The sequence below is a fragment of the Erpetoichthys calabaricus genome, chromosome 5, assembly GCF_900747795.2.
Source record: "Erpetoichthys calabaricus chromosome 5, fErpCal1.3, whole genome shotgun sequence".
Lineage (NCBI taxonomy): Eukaryota > Metazoa > Chordata > Cladistia > Polypteriformes > Polypteridae > Erpetoichthys > Erpetoichthys calabaricus.
In genome coordinates, this window is record NC_041398.2 from 82,258,489 (window position 1) to 82,279,896 (window position 21,408).

Genomic DNA, 21,408 nt, shown 5'->3' on the forward strand with positions numbered 1-21,408 from the left:
GGAGTCAGCACCATCCCCAGTGCAAACTGAATTACAGACTTCCTAACCAACAGAATATGTCATATAACAATTGGCAGCATCACATCCTCCATGCTGACCCTTAACACAGTCACCCACAGTGTAGTGTGCGAAGCCCCCTTCTGTACACCTTATTCAACTGTGACTGTTTAGCCAGACACAGCTCCCATTCTAACATTAAATTTGCTAATATGCCTGATAACTGACAATGATGAGACAACCTACAGAGAAGAGGTCTACCTTCTGACTCAGTGGTTCCAGGACAACAATATCATCCTTATTGTCAGAAAAAAGCAAGTAGCTGGTCTTAGACTTCATTAAGCAGAAGGTAGACCATACTTCCATCTACTGTATATAGAAGGTGATGCTATCAGTATGGCAAGCAATTTTACATTTCTTGGGATTATGATAACTGATGTATTGGAGTGGGGACAATACATTTCTACTCTTGTCAAAAATGCTCATCAAGTGTTTCTACTTCCTCAGATATCGGACGACAGCTCAGTTCTCTCCATCTGTTCTCATGAACATCTCCATCCAGACTTCATCTTAAACGGCTGCATCATATCCTGGTATGGCTCAAGACCACTGCAGAAAGGAGGTAAAGCTGACACAGAGTATTACCGGTACTGACCTGCCTTCTATTCATGACTGCCTTAGAAAGACAAACTGGACAATTAAGGATCTCAGCCTTTGTACACTGTTTTTCTTATTCCTACCTGCTTTAGCACTCTCACCAGTAGATTCAGGAATACTATATACTTACAAGTCAATAGTTGTACAAATACTGTAACATAGCAAGTGTGTATATTATATACAGTATATACATACACAATGTTTGAGACAAAAGACACATTTTTCCTTTATTTACCCTTCTGGTTCAGGGTTTTAAAATTACTAATCAAACAGCTGTGATTAAAATTCACACTACAGACTTTAATTTAAGGGCATTTGCATACATTTCATTCACATTGTATAGAAATTATTTAACTTTTTATACATGGTCCCCCATTTCAGGGCACTGTAATGTTTGGGATATAGCAATGGCAGGTCTTTTAAAGCAGTGCTTACATAATTAGTACTTTGTTGCATATCCCTTGTATGTAAAGACTGCCTGAAGTCTGCAATTCACAGATATCACCAGATGGAATCTTCTCTGGTAATGTTTTGCCAAACCTCTAATGCAGCCAATTTCAGCTCCTACTTGTCCCCTTAAGTTTTCACTTAAGCATATGAAAGGCATGTTCAATTGGATTTAAATCTGGTGACTAGCTTGGCCATTCAATAATTTTGCCTTTGTTAGCTTTGAAAAACTCCTGCGTTACTTGAGCAGTATCTTTCAAATCATCATCTTGTAGGATGATGCGCCATCCATTGAGTTTGGAGGCATTCACAGGAACCAGAGCAGATGTTTCTATACACCTCAGAATTCATTGCGACACTGCCATCGGCAGTTAACATTTTCAGTGGCCTACCAGTCCATTTGTGATTACTGAGCTCACCAGTGCATTATTTCTTAATTATATTCCAAACAGTTGATTTAAGTTATACTAAGATTTTACTGATGTCTATAATGGTTTAATTCTTGTTTTTCAGCCATATAATGGCTTCTTTGACTTTCATTGGCACAGCTCTTGTCCTCAAGATGACCAGTGGGAACTACAGATTTTAAAGGGTAGAAAGCAAGCCTAGGTATCTTATGGCAGCACTAATGAAGCAATGAAACTGACCTGAGTAATCACAGACACTTGGGATGCAAATTGTCCCAAAATTTATGGTTTCATGAAATGGGGGGACCTCATATATAGAGTGCTGTCAATTCTACATGGAGTGACCAAAATGTATGCAAATACCCTTAAATGAAAGCCTCCAATGTGCACTTTAATGACATCTGCAATGTTTGATTTGTAACTTTATACTGTGTGTGGAGCAGAGGGGCAAATTGATAAAAAATGCGTCTTTGTCCAAAACATTATTGAGGGCACTGTAAGCACACACACATGTGCGCATACACAAATATTGGTATTGATTTATTGTCGACCATTCTTGGGAGACACAGACGGAACAAACACACAGGACAAACTTGGTTTGATTAACAAACACCTACATTTAAGTTATATAAAGAATAACTGATTCAGTTTTAATTAATTTTGGATTTTGTTTTAATCAAATACATTTTTGCTGTTACAATTTGTTCAATAAGCAAACTATATTAAATTTATATCAGTAAAAGTTGCATCTCAATGCAATCAGCCTTCATCTCATTTCTAACATCTTCAAACATGTACCAAACGTTATAATGCGAGAGCTTATTGACTATTGTGAATGCCCCATTCATGCAGTATAAACAAACATAAAAAAACATTTTCAAACCTACTTGTCCAACTCAGGTTTGTAAAAGGCCTAGACCAACCAGTGACAAGATACTATTCTATTCCAGGGTAGACAGTTTAAAATTAGAAAAGGAATTACCAATTCTGAAATAGCCATCCTCTGTTTTCTTTATCCCATTCCCAATGCTGATGATTGCATTCTACAAATCAATAACAAAGAAATTAAAAGAAAGAAAAAAAAGTTTAGTATGAAAATCACACTGGAAGTAAATGAGCTAAATTAAATGTAGTATCTATTTACTCACACTTTCAGGGAGGACTTCAACAATTGTATCCAATAATCTGTCACTTGGATGTTCAATATTTCCACTTCGGAAGATGTAACTGCCAACGATTAAACAATTTAAAATTAAAACCTGTATTTAATTTTTAGTCTTTATTTTAGATGCATGTGAAAAATGCAACACTGCTACATCCCATTTAATATCTAAAAAAAGTTCAAGGCAAAAGATTGTTCATTTTTGTAACATGAGTTGAACTATTTATTATATCTTGATAAACATGTTTAAAAGTAGCTCTGTAAAGAATGTCTGTTTATTACATCTAACCTCTCTAATACAAGGTCGATTTACTGTTACTGTGAATCAAATTAGTATCCTAGACCTAGAGTGAAGCACATACAAACAATGGAAAACAGCCCTAGCACAAGAAAAATGAAATCCAATAAACATTTGGCCAATCTCAGTAGCTCAAATGACCTGAACAGACCTTGAGCAACATTCAAGCTACTGTATTTCTGCTGTATGAAGTGACTTGAAAGTAATGAACCAAGGAAGACAACTTTATAATAAAACTCCTGTATGCAGCTATTTGGTGAATTGGCACTTTGAGAAGTTGACAGGCTCATCACTGTTTAGTAGAGGCCACTAAAACATAGACATGAACAATGGGGTTCCTCATAGGTCTGCAGCCATGGCTTACATAAAACTACTAAAGGAAGAGACGCCTAACATCACTTTATAATAACTAAAGCCACATTTTATTTTCCTGATCACTACTTGCACTATAGGCAAGAATCACACAGCTGTAGGCTGCTGGTTAGGTATTAATGGAGCGGTACTGTCTTCCTCTGGTATGTTGTATTGGCCATCATTATGTGACACGTCAAACCTTGTAAGTGCAGCAATTCAAGCTTGGTGCATTTCTTTAAATATAGTGTGTAGTTAGTGGCAAGGAGTGCCCTAAACAAACAGGAAGCATGTAACAACTGCAACATGTCTGGGGTAATCTTGTCTGCTACTTTTAAGCAGCACAATATGAGAACAATTAGAAGGATAACCTTGAATTGTGGACGACGGCCAACCAGAAGCAGAAAACAAAAACATGTCTGAGGTTTAGAATAGCACACTGATTTAGTGGGAAATCAAGGGCATGTTTCATGTTTGTTAGATAAGGTATGCTTATGGCTAGGTCCACTGTTATTTTATAATTGTGGCCTTGAAAAGGTTTTGCATTGGATTTAAAAAGTCTTGGACAATTAGACATCTCACCTTTCCACTATCAAGGGCTCATTAAACACAATCATTATACTGTCCCCTTGTTCAGGTGAGAAGGCCCAGAAGTAATCTTCACCATTGTAAGCTCTTTCAAATGTGTATTTTTGATAGGCCTTCAAAGTTGTTTTAATTGTAGCTGGTGGGTTGGGATGGCCTATATACAGTACTTGTTTTCCAAAATCTTTATCCTGCCATTATGAAAAAAAAGATTATTCAGACCTTCCTCTTCCACATATATGTCTCTTGGCAAATAGTTAATTGCTAACATATTCAGTACTTTCATTTAATTAAAAGTAAAAGTGCCACTTTTAATCACCATACTCTCCATATTAAAGTATAGGTAAGCATAGCAATATAACTTAAATTAGTCTAAAACAAACAATAGTAACAGAAACAAAATTACACCACTTTATGAACATTATAAAACTGTTTGGTACAAGTCTAGCAAAACTTTACATCAATAACCAACCTGTAGACAGAATACTTAAAAAAATATCACTGCACTCAGGCCATTAGTTAGGATGATTTATCAGTTATGACTTTGATCTTTGCATGAGGAGCACAAGCATTTCATAAGTTTCATATTTACAAGGTTTTAAAACACAATCAATTTTATTTCCTCCACTGTCACCTGACCTTAAACATGTTACCATTTATAATTCAATAGATACAGTAGATTGAAAAGTACTGCATCATATCTGTTTCTTCTGCAAATGGAATGAGCCCCTCAGGGTGACACTCCTACTCTCTTTCAGGCTGGCAGAGGTAAGATGCAAATACCAGTTACTGAGCGACCAATTCTGCTGTTTAAGGAAGATCTCTGTCAATCAGCAGCAGATTTGGCTACTTTATCTTTGACACAGCATTTGCCTCTCTAAGACTGTCTGTGCATGCCTCCAGTTATAATTTCATAACTTATTAGATCCATTTTAATACAAAGAAAAATGACAAAACGTTTACTGCTATTTTATAAGTGGAAGGCTTTTTGAGGAGAAGCCTTATCACAAGCAAATTCATTTCATACAATAAATATGGGGATGTTAATGGGGGTTAAACTCAAACAATAATATTTACTTAAGTCCAGATGAGTGACTACAAAAAAATGGCACCAGGAATATTCACTGTCTTTGCAAATATATACATCAATTAAGCAACAGATGGTCCATTTTTTTCACTTTACTGTACTAAGAAACATGCATCTTTTCAGTAAATACCAATTGAATGGTAAGTGTTTACTGAATCAGAGTTTCAGAGAAACTGAGTTCTAGAATTACATTAGAGAAGGCTTGGGCAGATTTTATGTATTTATTCTTCCATCCTTTCATTAATTTTATGAAAATACTTTTTCCATTTTAGTGCTGCAAAATGCCAGAGCTCATCTTGGCAGCACCAGGAACATGGTAGCAACCAATGCTGAGTAAGGATCTTATAGAATAAAACAACACATAGCTAAAGTATATTCTAAAGCAATAATTACACAATAAAATATATTAGCACAGTGAAAATGTAACTATGTAAAATAAGTCAAGTGATGAATGAAAAAAATACTACATTTTTCAAACCTTCCTAATTTTCTCTACACTCTTCAGTAAGGGAAAAGTATACCTCCCTGGGTGTGGATGCAATTGCTTTTGATTAAACTGACTAATAGATGAAATCGCAAATCAAACTGCAAGAATGAAACTCATAGCGATAAAATTTGAAATTCATTGTAGCCTATTCTCTATTTAAATCAGTTCTCATTGTGAAATCTAGTGGAACGGTTTAGTTTTACCAGTTGTCACACAGGACACAGGTTTGCAGGCTTCCTGGCCAGGATGGCTTTACAACAGAAGGTTAGAAGGGAGCTGCCTGACAGGGTCACATGCTCCCAGCAAGACACATGTCATCATATCTTCCTGGCAGATTCCCTACCTACACACTTGCAGGGGGTTGTGGTCCTGATGGGTGGCCCTGCTGGGATTTTTGGGAGCCTCCAGTGAGTGCTACAAGAAGGAGGATTCAATATTTTAAGGAGGTTCTGCATGGCATGTAATTGCTTCCTAGGTAGGTGCAATGAGGTGGAAGAGAAGTGCAAGGTGAGAAAAAAAGGAAGGATTACATTTTATTGTGTTGTGCTGTGCAGTGTTCAATGGCTTGGGGCTCAGATATGCCCCCTAGTGGCCCCACTGTAAACTTGTTAAAATGCTCTGAACCTGTACTCGGAGGAGAATCCTGTACAAAAATAAATTGAATTTAAATTAAGTTTAAGTGTATGCTGAAGAGACACTTAATAATGACATACAGGTAAAGACAGTAGCAATGGAATATTGCAAACAAATATCCTTCATGTAGTTATTAATGTGGCAGACAGTTTCTGCTTACAAGTAAACAACAGTGTGACCTGCCACAGATATTCTTGAAACATCTCAGCTGTGATAATAATTGCTCCAAATAAAGACAATACAGTAGACCCCCGTGACTTCAGAGTTCACGGCCTCAGTCATTCACGGATTTCTCTTAATAACCCTATCTAATAATTGTTAGCGGAAACTGCAAATATCCTCCACAATTTTTATGGCTTTTTTTGTGGCAATACTGTACTGTAGAGAGAACAGGAAGCAACTGTAGAGGAAACGTGGCTTGGGATGATGAAAGATGATGAAAGTAGCCAATAGAATTTGAAACTGCAACTCCAAGCAGTCCCTGCAATGGCTCCAATTGGTCTTCTGCTGAGGGTGCTGGGGTCAAAGGATGTCAGCACGGCTTTTAAAAAGGAGGCCGGTAACCACCCGTCTTCACCATTTCAGGAACTAGCGGTAGGACTATCTTTACATTTACATTCAACGTGCGGATCTCTGGACTATTTATATTCTTCATTACATTTCATCCGTTGCCGTTTTTCATGATTTACTGTGTGTGTTTTGTTGGTGCTTTGTTGTATTTAATTTGTAATCGCTGTAAGGGGAACAGGGGTGGTATCGCTATTTTCATTACATTATTTGCTGTTTGATTACCGGTTTGCTTTGTTTTTGTCTCTGTTTGTGAGTGCGTGCGGGTCAGGCCAAGGCTGGGTGTGTCCCTGGAATCTCCACCATAAAAATAAATAAATCACCATCTTCTCGATGGTGTAAATCTTAGCGGCACCGGACCACTACAGCGTTATTCATTTCTCCTTGCTGCTGATTGACTGTGATGCATCCCCAGCTGAGTGTTCTTGTGTTTTCTGTTTTGTTCCTCTTAACCCTTAAACCGCCACAAGCACCTATAGTCGTTTCCCAGTGCCATTTGCGAGTACGCAGGAGCTGATCAGGCAGTGCAGTACATTCGTTGAGCAGCCAGCTCATGACCACTGCCAGCCCATTGTGAGAAGACACGGAAGCTCCTCAAAAAATCCCTCTTAAAAAACGCTGATAGACTACTTTCACATTGCTCCCTTACTTGCGGCTCCTCTGTTGCGTGATATGCTTCTCCTGTCCTTTTTGGCTGATTGTTTTGTTTCTCTCTCCTGCCCAAAGGCATCCTCTACTCCTGTTGGGGGTCCCGCTCCCGTTGTGCTCCCCTATGATGTTTGCCTATTCTTTTAATCGATAACTAACTGCATACTGAGCTCGTTTTACTTCTGAAAGAGATATGTTTGTTTGAAGTGTTTGAATAAAGTTCCTGTCTCTACAATCTCCTGTGTTTCTGTGACAATTCTGTGACCCAAGCGTGACACCCTGCAGCCTCACTGTCTCTGGGATTGAGCAGCTGCACTAGCCTGCCAGCGCCAGCGTTTACTTCTGTGTGCTTGCGTGCTGCCAGTTCAAGCGCAGTTGGCTCAGTGATTTACTTAATTTCATCCATGGCGTCAGTTGCATCTTGTACATATTGTTCCAGTAAATATTTGGCATCCAGGGATACATTAACCCCCAAGTATGTGGCAGTTTAAGGGTTAAAGCCCCAAGATGCCGCTGAAAGGCCCTGCACCTTCTAAGGCTTCTGGCAATGAAAATGCGCTTACATAAATTACAGTACTGTACATAGAGCGGTAACATCTGTATTTTTCATTCTAGCACTGCGGGAGACATAGTAGTACAGTACTGTGCAGTATACAGGTTTACATTTACATTCTTTTTTTAGGTAGTGTATTAAGCTGAGTTTGAAATTAAATTAAAGTGTTTTGGGGGCATATTTAGGGTCTAAACCAGGCATGTCATACTCACAACCATTGGTGGGCTGCTTCGACTGCCATACGTGCATCAGCGGGCCGCACTGTTAAATTTTTTAAAGTTTTCAGTATGTAACACTTAAAGTTTAAAGAAAAGTAATTTATTTCCATACAATCTCCGTACAACAGCGTACAATTAGAGTCTTAGCCTCTTAGCTAGGTCCTTATATTATTATATTCATTATATTATATCCATTGCTTATATAGGAGTCTTACAGTGTGAGATCTATTTCTTTTGTCCCGACACTTGGCATTCTCTTGTTAGTAACCAGTTCGTCAATATCAGGCTTGAAATCTTGTGCAGCTGCAACTTTTATGAGGGGTTTTGGCAGCTTTCATTAATGAAAACAATTGCTCATAAAGGTAAGTGCTTCCGAACATAGACAGTACTCTTGATGCCAACTTACGGATCTGCACATACAAAGGTGGCATGTAAGCATACAAGCCTGGCACACCAATTTCATTGTATTTTGCCTTCAGAATAGAATCTGACTGCAGTTCAATCAATTCCATTTGGATATTCTCAGGCGCATTCTCAACGTTGTAAGAGTATGGTGACGTAAACAGCGCAAAGTCCTGTTCATGTGAACTGATATTACGAAAACACTCACTGAATTCATTGCTCAGTAATTCAAGTTGGAAAACAAATCCTCCAAAAATCAAATTTTACTTTACTAAGTTTACTTCAAAGTTTATATTGTAAAATAAGCCGATATGCAAAAAGCCCCCTGACCTACACTAATTTTACAAACTCAAAATCACAAAAATTTGTTAATAAACAACTCACCCACTTCTTGCGTCCATTTCAGATCTTCAGCTGTAGTCTGCACTAACTGTTCGTTACAATGTTAGCACAAAATTACATAAAACTAGAGCAAAAAAATGTGAAAATATGCAAGCTATTACTACTCGTGATGTTCAGTTCTGCCCAGTGGCCAGTCTCAGCAGCCCAGCCAGTAGTGTAGCCTTCTAGGGAAGGCTCTAGGCTCGTTGCGGCCCTGGGCAGAGAATCTGTGGCCCCTTCACCCACCAATGTCAATATAGTATCTTATGCACGGCGGATGGCCACGTCTGTTGTGGACACTGCAAAGCCGCCTCATGCTCATGACACGCTTCTATATACTCGTGTCCGTAACTTGAAAACCAAGTGGCGGCCCATGATGTTCTCATTACGGCAGAACGTTATAATACTACATATAGCTTACTGCTCCGACTCGAGCGACATTAGTAAATACAGCGTACTAATTAACAAGAAACAGAATGTTTCTCGGCCACATTGCCGTCAGCTGTGTCGTTATTTTCTCTTTCTGTTTTATATTCAATATATATTGGCGTGGCGGCCCTGTGCAGGTGCACAGTTTGCACATGGCTAAGGCCACCCTACTGCCAGGCTGCTGCAGCCTAGCACTTCAGTTGCGACGTCGCGGCTCATTCATTTTGGACAAGGCTCGTGGCTATACTAGCAGATGACGTTTCCAGTACAGTAATGCCATGGGAAAACGCGCTTTTATCAGAAGGCAGAAGTAAGAAAAGTCAATAAGTAACACTGAAGATGTGGAATGATTCAATCACAAACGATAGTAATCATTTTGTACAAGCTTAGTGCTAACTAGGATCTGTCATGCGGGCCAGACTGATTTCTGTTGCGGGCCACATCCGCGTGTTTGACATGCCTGGTCTAAACTATAAAAATAGGCATTTTTTTTTTTAACCACATCCAAAATCTGCAGTTTTTCACAATTTACGAGTGCTCTAGGAACGTAACCCCCGCGAATTTTGGGGGTGTACTGTATATAGATATTTTATGCTAAAACAATAGAGAGAGAGAGAGAGAGAGAGAGAGAGGTTAGGAGCATGCAATGCCGCATCCACTACACAACGAACCGCCTTTCAATAGCAATAAAGGTCACAAATATCTGACCAAATAATTCCTAGCAATTAAACTGAATTAAACTGAATCGTCCATTTTGACACCTTGTATTACTTCATCTAATATTTGGTGTGATGGAAAATTACTACTTGTAGCAAACATTTTTGAAAAAAAATGGAGAACAATTTTATTAAAGGATCTGATTTATGGGCGGCATGGTGGCGCAGTGGGTAGCACTGTTGCCTCGCAGTTAGGAGACCCGGGTTCGCTTCCCGGGTCCTCCCTGCGTGGAGTTTGCATGTTCTCCCCGTGTCTGCGTGGGTTTCCTCTGGGCGCTCCCACAGTCCAAAGACCTGCAGGTTAGGTGCATTGGCCCTAGTGTGTGCTTGGTGTGTGGGTGTGTTTGTGTATGTCCTGCGGTGGGTTGGCACCCTTCCTAGGATTGGTTCCTGCCTTGTGCCCTGTGATGGCTGGGATTGGCTCCAGCAGACCCCCGTGACCTTGTGTTTGGATTCAGCGGGTTGGAAAATGGATGGATGGATGGATCTGATTTATACATTTTCATGAAGCTAACTGATTTTGATACAGTGATCACTGAGGTCAAAGACAAAACAGAAGAAAAAAAGAACAGCAGCAACAACACCGATAACACAACCCATCCTTTGCCGCAAAGGAGCATATCATTCATGTATCCCTATCCATCCTATTCTTGGATGAGTTAGTCTAGTACATAGCCATTCAAGGGTATAAAAGCAACAAAAAAGGGGGGGCTCAAGGGAGTGTAGGTGGTGACATAAAAGCCGGTTTTTAATAAATAACCAAAGTAATCCTTTTTTTTTTTTTAATGAATTTGTTACTTCCTTACTGAACCACAAAAATATAATACTTCCTAACAATTAAAGAATACACACTGTATCTCAAATTTAATTAACTCTGGTAATCCTCGTAACTATCCTGATGTTTTCAAATACATTCTCAAGTCACATACTAATTATAGTAAACTAATAAGAATACTTTGCAAATGTAATGCCCTAACACATTATTGCTTCAGACAATACCTATATACCAATGGCTCTTTGCAAAAGACAAAAGACTGATTGAAATGTAAGTACTACACTCATATTTCATTCAAAACATTTTATTAAAAAACAAGATCAAGTGTAGACATGTGAACCACTTACTGTACAGCAGTTACTTGATACAGTGACTAACAGCAAAAGCTACTGCAGAATATAAAATCTATTTTTGACTAAGAAATTAAGCAAAAGTATTGGGGAAGCTTCACTTTTCTTTAATAAACAAACCTAACAAGATACCAAGGCATAGGCAGTTGTTAATCAGAAATAAATAAAATATCTAACATCTAACATAAATTCTCAATAATCTGGCATAATTTTCTATCCATTGTAGAATTTGTAGCTGAGTGAAGCTCATTTGATTTTTCTCCTTTGTTTTTAGTTGCAGTTTAAGGAGTATGATCTGTTCATAAGTTAAATTTTTGCTCTTTTATATTGTAATTGTACTGGTAGGAAAACACATTCAGTGCCAAAAAAAAGAAACTATATGTAATCTGTATAACTATTAAATGGAACATCTTATTGGATGATTTTAACAAGCTCAGCTCCATTTATACTTCTGCTACAGCTTCCATTTCCATCACTCCTGTAATCTGTAATTTTAAGTGCTAACTACATTGCAATATATATTGCAGAAATTTTAGCACAGTTTTTCCCTGAATGTGTGATTGCATAATACTGTCTTAAAGAACACAATGAACTTGGCAAACCCATCTTTTAATAACATCTGGGAGCTGCTCATTCACGTCTGGCTTGAAAGTACATTCGTGTTTCACACACTCATGATGTGGGTTGAAATATTTTTGCTTGAAACTGTTTTGTCAAACAGTCATTTACATGCATCACTTTAGAAAATATGTGTACTTATACTTTCATATGCCTGGATGTTTATGTGTGTACCATTACTCCCAAAAACTTTGAATTTGCTCATGTTTTGTAAATATTCTTCCTTTTTGTGCTCATAATAATAATAATAATAATAATAATAATAATAATAAAGAAAAGTTCAGGTTTTCAGTGTCTGTTCCAAGTTATATCTCATTTGATCCTAAAATGAACTAGTCCTGATGCACCAGAGGTATTTCTTTAATATACACTATAGTCTACAACAATATTCAGTAAAGAAAACACTTGTAATTTTCTGCCATATGTTTTCTTCAAGATTTATTCTCTCGCTTTCTGATCCACAGCTGGCAGCTAGAAGAGGTGGTTGGCCATGCAACCTGGATGCTGATGTGAGTGCTGCAGGATTTCAGACTCACTTCATGATGATTTGTTATACTACACAGTAATGCATCTTGAGTTGTAATTTTTATAACAATATGCAGTGTATCTAGTGAAACTGGGAAATGTTCAAACTGCAACATGTGACTTTCAGCTGACAAACTGGGCTCAGAATATTTTGCCCAAATACAATTGTTAATTTACCTGCTGGTCATAGCTATGGGAAATGAATGTGTGACATTATTTTATGTATTCTATAATATAAATGAAAAAGAAAACACAAAGTTTTCAATACATGCATTTTTTTAATTTAATGTGTACCACTTTTAAATGTGGGTATAAAGTTTAAAAAGTTATCAGAAATGTTTATGATATATGCAACATATGCTACCAGCAATAGATGGGCCACAGTGAAGAAAAAAAAAAAATACGGACACAGTGAAGAAGAAAAAAAAAAAAACTAAATGTCGAGAATAAAGTCGACATGTCGACTTTATTCTAGTCATAAGAGTCGAGATTAAAGTGGAAATGTCGAGAATAAAGTCGACATGCTGACTTTATTCTCGTAGTTTGTCATTAAAGTAGAACATCGTAAACTCAACTTCATCTTAAAATGAATATTTAATTTAGTACATCTTCCCAAACCCTGTCATAAATTATGTAGCGCATGAAATGCTTTATGTTAAGCATTCCCCGAGCCATATTAATCACTAAGTGCTTCTTAAACTGATTTCCTCTGCACTAAGAGGAGGCGCAAGCAGCGATCACCACACAGAATACATTAATTTCATGATATTCCTACTCCCTGAACATTTACAATGCTAAGATAAATACTTGATATCATTTTCACGATGAAATGCATTAAAGCATGTACTAATCATGTGGGGGCACGGTGGCATGGAGGTTGCACTGCTGCCTGGCAGCAAGGGGGTCCTGGGTGTACCCTGCCTTGAGTTTGCATGTTTTCCTGGTGGGTTTACTCAGCGTGCTTCAGTTTCCTTTCAAAGTCATGTAGGATATGGGGTTTTGTTATGCTATATTGACCCTGGGGTATGTGTGTGCTCGTATTCACCATGCAATAAGCTGGCGTCCCATTCACGATTTGTTCCTGCCTGGCACACGATGCTTGCTGGGATGGGCGCAACTCTGAATGGATGGCATAATTAAAAATGTATAACGAAGATTTTATAAAGTTCTGAACACTCCGTGGTGTAAGTTTATAACTAGTTTTAATTTCACAAAGACGTTTATCCTGTGGTGATTGGTTATGTGGAGAAAGAAAAAGGAAGGATAGGAACTGGGGGTTTGGTACGTCAGATAGAAACAGCACTCATGCAATAAAGAAAGCCCGCTCAGAAGAAAATCCATTGAATTCTGTGTTTGTGTCTCGTGACCACCAGAACACGAACCCAACATTTACACAATATTTCAGTTAAACCTGTGCGATACCCATTCATACATCCAGTTTTTTGGAGCCTCGTTACACCTGCCATAAAGTACTCTACACTGAACGTACACCTGTGGACGCCTTACTGCGAGGGAGCAGCACTACCGCCAAACGACAGTTAATGTTTAATACCTGCTTTAATGCATTTCATCATGAAAATGATATCAAATATTTATCTTAGCATTCTAAATGTTCAGAGAGCAGGAATATCATGACGTGAATGTATTCTGTGCGGCGATCGCTGCCGGCACCTCCTCAATGCAAGAGGAAGTCCATTTAAGAAGCACGTAGTGATTAATAACTGGGTCTGGGAACATTTAATACAAAGCATTTAATGTGCTACATAACTTATGATGGGGTTTGAGAAAATCTAGTAAATTAAATATTTATTTTAAGATGAAGTTTAATTTATGACATTCTACTTTAATGACAAAATAAACTACGAGAATAAAGTGGAAATGTCGAGTTTAATCTCGACATAAACAGCGAGAATAAAGTCAGCATGTCGATTTTATTCTCAACATTTAGTTTTTTTTTTCTTCACTGTGGCCCTAATACGCTTCCGTACCATAAAGCCTATATGATACAAGGTTCACTTATGTCATTTTTGACTTACTTTATTATTCTATTCATTGTTCACCATTCTGTCAGAAAGTTGTTCCAAACTACATATGGTAGAACATTATTGTTAAATCTGAGTAGCACAGCTAAGGACAAATATACTTCCATTAGAAGGAGAGCAGAAATCTTTTACCAAGTTTTTGAGAACACAGTTTGAATATTCAAAAGCTCAAGTAAATGGCCAAGGTAAAATATTTATACAATATATATATATTATATATATATTTTATTATTAGTATACAGGCCCCTAATAAATTTGGAAAAGAAAAAAAAAAAAAAAAAAAGTGAAATGAAAAGCTCCAGGAAATTACTCTATACGTATGGAGACAGTTTTCAATATAATACTCACTTTCAGATTCTGAATTTTTCCAGCCAGTGAGGAGTGTGTGCCAACATGCTGAAACAAAGAGGGTTTATAGCGAATTCTCAGACTCTCCTTTTGCCTCTCACAGTGCTTCTGGAAAAAGAAAACATTTGTGTTGTCCATTATTTTACTGTGTGCTATTACTTAATCTGAAAAATGAAGTTTTTTTTTGAAGATAGTTATTTATTTCAGTGAATTTCAATAATTGCCAACTTTTTTTCTGATCACTGGTACTTCAAAAATGTATGCATACAATTACTAACAGGTTTCACTTAACACATGTAAACTAAATACCATAGTTTTTTTATGGAATGCAAATGTATCTAATGAAACATAATAAACAAATTACCATGCAGGTCAGAAGCAAAAACATAATCATTAAAACTGACTTTTGTTCAGTCAACTGTTTGGAGTACCATGACACTGTGCCAGTTCTAGATGATATCTTAAAAATCTAAATGTCATAGGCCCTTCTGTGCAGGATGCATACTTGATCCATTTTTGTATGGGTTTTCTCTAGTCTGCTATTGGTGTATAAGAAAATCAGAGGCTAGGGTAACTGACCATATCAACTGTATAAAAAAAGCAATTTTATTTACAACAAATTCAAAGTATTTGTTAATTGCACTGGTGCTTTAACTTTGATTAAGTTATTTTGTAAATGATCATCAACATACCAGCAGAAGTAAATATTGGGTGGTGGGCTGAGGTGCTCAGAATTTATCCCAGCATCACTCAACTCAAGGCAGGAAGTATCCCTGGATAGTATATCACCCTATCACATGACACAAGTGCATACACTTACACAGAGATATTTACTCTGAAGGTACTAAACGTCATAATCTACACATCATGAAGTGTGTGGAGACACCCACAAACAGAAATGAACTAAATGTGATAACTCTACAGAGATAGTGAGTTGGATAGGGAATCAAATAAAAGCACCATATAAATAGTACACTTATAAACAGATTAAGTTTATAGAAAAAAATATTTAACTTCTACTATTTTACATTGAACATCTGTCAAAACAAAATCAGAACAGGCTATCTACACTCAGATTACTTATCAGTAAATTCTACCTTATTATTTCAAACTCTTACTAATGACTGGTTACTTTGTTGTTCTGCTAAATCTTCAGAGAATAATGGAAGTTGTTCTTGTCCGTTGTGAGGGATGGACGTCTAGGACGGAGCTCTACTGAGCAGTTTTTTTTTTGTTACTATCATTCCAAGGTATCCTGTATTTAGTCAACCTGAGAGGATTTAATTTCAGGTATATTTAAAGCATGAGCATAAGATCAAGGGTTCAGAAAGAGAAGGAAAAGGCAGCTAAAGCTTCAAAGTCTAAACTGATCTCAAGTTCATGATATGGCCTACCAGACACTGACTTGGAAAGGACAGGCAAAGGAATATATCTGCCAGGACCTCACGCTGTAGCATCGGCTCTAGTCGAGAGCGAAAGTGGGAGCAAAACTGCAAGTGAGGCAAGGCAATTTACTGATCTCAGTCGCGTTATTGGAACCAAGCATGGCCTCTCTATCCCTGCTGTCAACAGCAGCAACTCCAACTAGACTCGCAACTGATGGAAGTCGGAAATTAACTGTCCGAGTTGAAGGTAAAGATTACCGCACTAGATGCAAGGGGGAGTTTTGGGACATAAATGATATAAAGACAGACATTAATGATCTGAAGAGTGATATAAAAAAAGGATATAAGGAATATGGAAAAGAAAGAGAGGAAGTTTTTATTTATCCTCTTTACCCCAACAACTAAGTGCCAACATGATAACAGGCTCCATAGCCATAATACCCAGCAACAATATGAAATCAAGACTAAAGCTATTGTATGAAACAACATCTGCGGTGGGCTGGTGCCCTGCCCAGGGTTTGTTTCCTACCTTGCGCCCTGTGTTGGCTGGGATTGGCTCCAGCAGATCCCTATGACCCTGTAGGTAGGATATAGCAGGTTGGATAATGGATGGATGGATGAATGAAACATACTACCTTCTCTTAAGTTAACAAAACGTCCTCAAACGTTCTGAAGCAGTGTCACTCTGACCAAACAGTGAACCTTGTGAGCTAGAATGTCACAGGTTTCAATCACAATCTAAAGAAAAAAAAAGTTCTCACCCTTAACAGGTCTAAATGCTAAGATAGTATTTTTTACAGGAGACTCATTTAATAAGTAAAGATCAGTTTCTACTGCAAAGAGATTGGATTGGCCAAATTTGTCACTCCAGCTACACAAAGAAATGTAGAGATGTGGGAATCCTAATACACAAAACAATCTCATTTGTAGTTTCAAATTTAGTATCTAATCCTGAAGAGTGATATGTTATGGTGATGAGCAATTCATTTCAATCTAAAGTAATTTTGATAAATATCTACACACCTAATGTGGATAATAGAGCCTTCGTCCAAAATGTATTTGCATCTGTTCCTAATGTGAACACTTATAAAATAATGATGACTGGAAACTTTGTGTTTTAAATCCAGATATGAACAGGTCTTCGCCTACAGTGGTGATAACATCTAACACTACAAAAATAATCACACAGTTTGTAATGGATCATAACTTATCAGACCCATGGAGATTTTTAAATCCAAACTTGAGCATATTCCTTATTCTCATCAGTACAGTAATCCCTCCTCCATCGCGGGGGTTGCGTTCCAGAGCCACCCGCGAAATAAGAAAATCCGCGAAGTAGAAACCATATGTTTATATGGTTATTTTTATATTGTCATGCTTGGGTCACAGATTTGCGCAGAAACACAGGAGGTTGTAGAGAGAGAGGAACGTTATTCAAACACTGCAAACAAACATTTGTCTATTGATCATAATATTCTTAAGAATCGCCTTAGTCAATGGGTGGGCCTCTCTGGCAGTGTCTTAAACTGGTTTGAATCCTACCTGGCAGGGAGAAAATTCTTTGTTAGTTGTGGTAATTATAACTCAAAGACACATGATATTCTATATGGTGTTCCACAAGGCTCTATCCTGGGTCCGCTGCTCTTCTCAATCTACATGCTTCCATTAGGTCAGATTATCTCGGGACATAACGTGAGCTACCACAGCTATGCTGATGACACACAGCTGTATTTATCAATAGCACCTGATGACCCCAAATCTCTTGATTCGCTAACACAATGTCTAACCTGTATCTCAGAATGGATGAATAGTAACTTTCTCAAATTAAATAAAGAAAAAACCGAAATCTTAGTGATTGGCAATAATGGATACAATGAGGCTATTAGAAATAAACTGGATGCATTAGGATTAAAAGTCAAATCGGAGGTAAAAAGCTTAGGGGTAACCGTTGATTGTAATTTGAATTTTAAATCGCATATTAATAAAATCACTAGGACAGCATTTTTTCACCTAAGGAACATAGCAAAAGTTAGACCTCTTATATCATCGAAAGATGCAGAGAAATTAGTTCATGCGTTTGTCTTTAGTCGGCTAGATTACTGTAATGCACTCCTCTCAGGACTACCCAAAAAAGACATCAATCGTTTGCAGTTAGTGCAGAATGCAGCTGCTAGAATCCTTACCAGGAAAAGAAAATCCGAACACATTTCTCCAGTTTTGATGTCACTACACTGGTTACCTGTGTCATTCAGAATTGACTTTAAAATTCTGCTTATGGTTTATAAAGCTTTAAATAATCTCGCCCCGTCTTATATATCGGAATGTCTGACACCTTATATTCCAAATCGCAACCTCAGATCCTCAACTGAGTGTCTCCTTAGAATTCCAAGAGCAAAACTTAAAAGAAGTGGTGAGGCGGCCTTCTGCTGTTATGCACCTAAAATCTGGAATAGCCTGCCAGTAGGAATTCGCCAGGCTAATACAGTGGAGCACTTTAAAAAACTACTGAAAACACATTACTTTAACATGGCCTTCTCATAACTTCACTGTAATTTAATCCTGACACTCTGTATATCCAATTCATTATAATAACTATTCATTCAAAATTTGTACTAACCCCTACTCTCTCTTCTGTTTTCTTTTCCGGTGTCCTATTGGTGGTGGCTTGTGCCACCACCATCTACCCAAAGCACCATGATGTTCCAACAATGATGGATGGATTAAAAGCCAGAAGTCTGTATAACCATCAGCATCAAGTGACTCCGTGAGAACCCTAACTACAAAGAGGACTATTTCATTTATGTTAGGTAGAATGCCCAAAGGGGACTGGGCGGTCTCGTGGCCTGGAACCCCTACAGATTTTATTTTTTTCTCCAGCCTTCTGGAGTTTTTTTTTTGTTTTTTCTGTCCACCCTGGCCATCGGACCTTACTCCTTTCTATGTTAACTAATGTTGTCTTATTTTAATTTCTTATTTGTCTTTTATTCTTCTTTTCTTCATTATGTAAAGCACTTTGAGCTACTTTTTGTATGAAAATGTGCTATATAAATAAATGTTGTTGTTGTTGTTGTTGTTGTCTCTTTTTCAAAAGTTTAAACTGTGCTCCATGACAAGACAGAGATGACAGTTCTGTCTCACAATTAAAAGAATGCAAACATATCTTCCTCTTCAAAGGAAACAGAGATGAAAGCAAACAAATCAATAGGGCTGTTTGGCTTAAGTATGCGAAGCACCGCCGGTACAAAGCTGTTGAAGGCGGCAGCTCACACCCCCTCCGTCAGGAGCAGAGAGAGAGAGAGAGACAGATAGAGAGAAACAAAGTCAAAAATCAATACGTGCCCTTTGAGCTTTTAAGTATGCGAAGCACCGTGCAGCATACTTAAAAGCTGCACACAGAAGGTAGCAACGTGAAGATAATCTTTCAGCATTTTTAGACGAGCGTCCGTATCGTCTAGGTGTGCGAACAGCCCCCCTGCTCACACCCCCTACGTCAGGATCACAGATAGTCAGCGCAAGAGAGAGAGAAAGAAAAGTAAGTTGGGTAGCTTCTCAGCCATCTGCCAATAGCGTCCCTTGTATGAAATCAACTGGGCAAACCAACTGAGGAAGCATGTACCAGAAATTAAAAGACCCATTGTCATCAGAAATCCGCGAACCAGCAAAAAATCCGCGATATATATTTAAATATGCTTACATATAAAATCCGCGATAGAGTGAAGCCGCGAAAGGCGAAGCACGATATAGCGAGGGATCACTGTACATCACAGTTACTCAAGAATTGATTATTTCTTTATAGGTAATAATTTACTGCCCACTATCAAATCTTGCAAGTACGATGCTATTGTTCTCTCCAATCATACCCCTTTGATCATGGAACTTAAATCACTGTTCTACACAATCACCTCATACCTGGCGTCTTAACCCTCTGTCATTAGGTGATGAGAACTGTACAGAAATCATCTCCAAACAAATTGATTATTTTTAGAGACAAATGCATCTTCTGAGGTCTCTGCAGGAATACTATGGGAAACTCTGAAGGTTTTTTTTTTTTTTGCTTTTTTTTAAATAGGACAAATTAATTCATATCTTTTTCACAAAAATAAATTGGAAACCAAGAAGGCATCCAAGTTAATTAAATTACCAGAACAGATCAAGAATATGCTAGGTCTCCAAATAAGGCACTTTATGGGAAAACACTGACAGGTTTTGCAGTTGGAATTCAACCCTTGACAACAATAGAAACGAAACAGCTCATCTTTAAATTGCTACATCAATACTATGAACCCATAGAGAAGGCTAATAAGATCACAGCTCAACAAATCTACAAGCAAGAAGTTCGCAATGCAATGACCAATGCAGATGGAGAATCATTGATCATAAAAATATAACCCACGCATTTAAGGAGTACTATAAGTCCTTATATTCAACCCAGTTTAAAGATAAGACACAATCTAATGACTTTTTGACATATTACAAATAATACAACTAGATTCTTAGTGTGGAGGAACTGGATAAACCTCTGATACTCTCAGAATTAATAGATGTATAAAGTACCTCCATTGTGGAAAATCAGCAGGCCCTGATGGCTATTAATTGGAATTTTATAGAAAAAAAATTCAAATTAGTTAGCTTCACAACTATTAGCAACATTTATAGAAGTTAGTAACAACAAAATTTTAACTCAAACTTTTTGCCAAGCATTGATTACCATCTTTACATGGAAAAATATGGACTTATTACAATGACAGACCAATTTTACTTCTGAACAATATATTAAGATACTGTCCAAAGTTTCTGGCTTGAAGAACAGACAAAAGTGATTCCTTCTGTAATATCTCATGACCAAACCAGATTTATTAAAGGCAGACACTTAGCTTCTATGCTTTGACATTTTTTAATGTAATATACTTCACCCATTAAATCTAACACACAAGATTTAATCTTATTATTTAATTAAAATTTAATCTTATTATCTTTGGACACAGAAAAAGCATTTGACATGATTGAATGGGACTATCTATTCACCACATTGCACAAATTTGGGTTTGCCCAAATATATGTGCATGGATCAATCTACTCTATACCAGTCCAGAAGCTTGTTTGTATTAACAACATTATTTCAAACTACTTCAAACTAGAACATGGCACTCCACAAGGATGCCCCCTATCACCACTGCTCTTTGCAATCGCCACTGGCCATTCACTTTCAAAATGTATCAGAGATAAAGGGGATTACCAGAGAAAGACTTGAACAGAAAATATCACTATATGTAAATGATACGGTACTGTACATATCAGATCCACAAATGTCCATACTAGAAATCCTCAATGCACTAGCAG

The 21,408-nt window shown here is 37.5% G+C and overlaps 1 protein-coding gene across 2 annotated transcripts in view; it reads right to left on the reverse strand.

Annotated features, from left to right (window-relative positions):
* Window positions 1-21,408, reverse strand: part of LOC114651760 (alpha-1,3-mannosyl-glycoprotein 4-beta-N-acetylglucosaminyltransferase B-like) — a 133,652-nt gene that overhangs the window by 6,072 nt on the left and 106,172 nt on the right. The window contains exons 10-13 of one of the 2 annotated variants that reach the window (XM_028801712.2): window positions 14,684-14,791; window positions 3,902-4,095; window positions 2,657-2,735; window positions 2,491-2,551 (exon numbers count right to left, since the gene is read on the reverse strand). In XM_028801712.2, the coding sequence (XP_028657545.2) occupies window positions 2,491-2,551; window positions 2,657-2,735; window positions 3,902-4,095; window positions 14,684-14,791 (442 nt within the window). The remainder of the gene's footprint in view (window positions 1-2,490; window positions 2,552-2,656; window positions 2,736-3,901; window positions 4,096-14,683; window positions 14,792-21,408) is intronic. The other variant, XM_051928243.1, reaches the window with a different exon arrangement.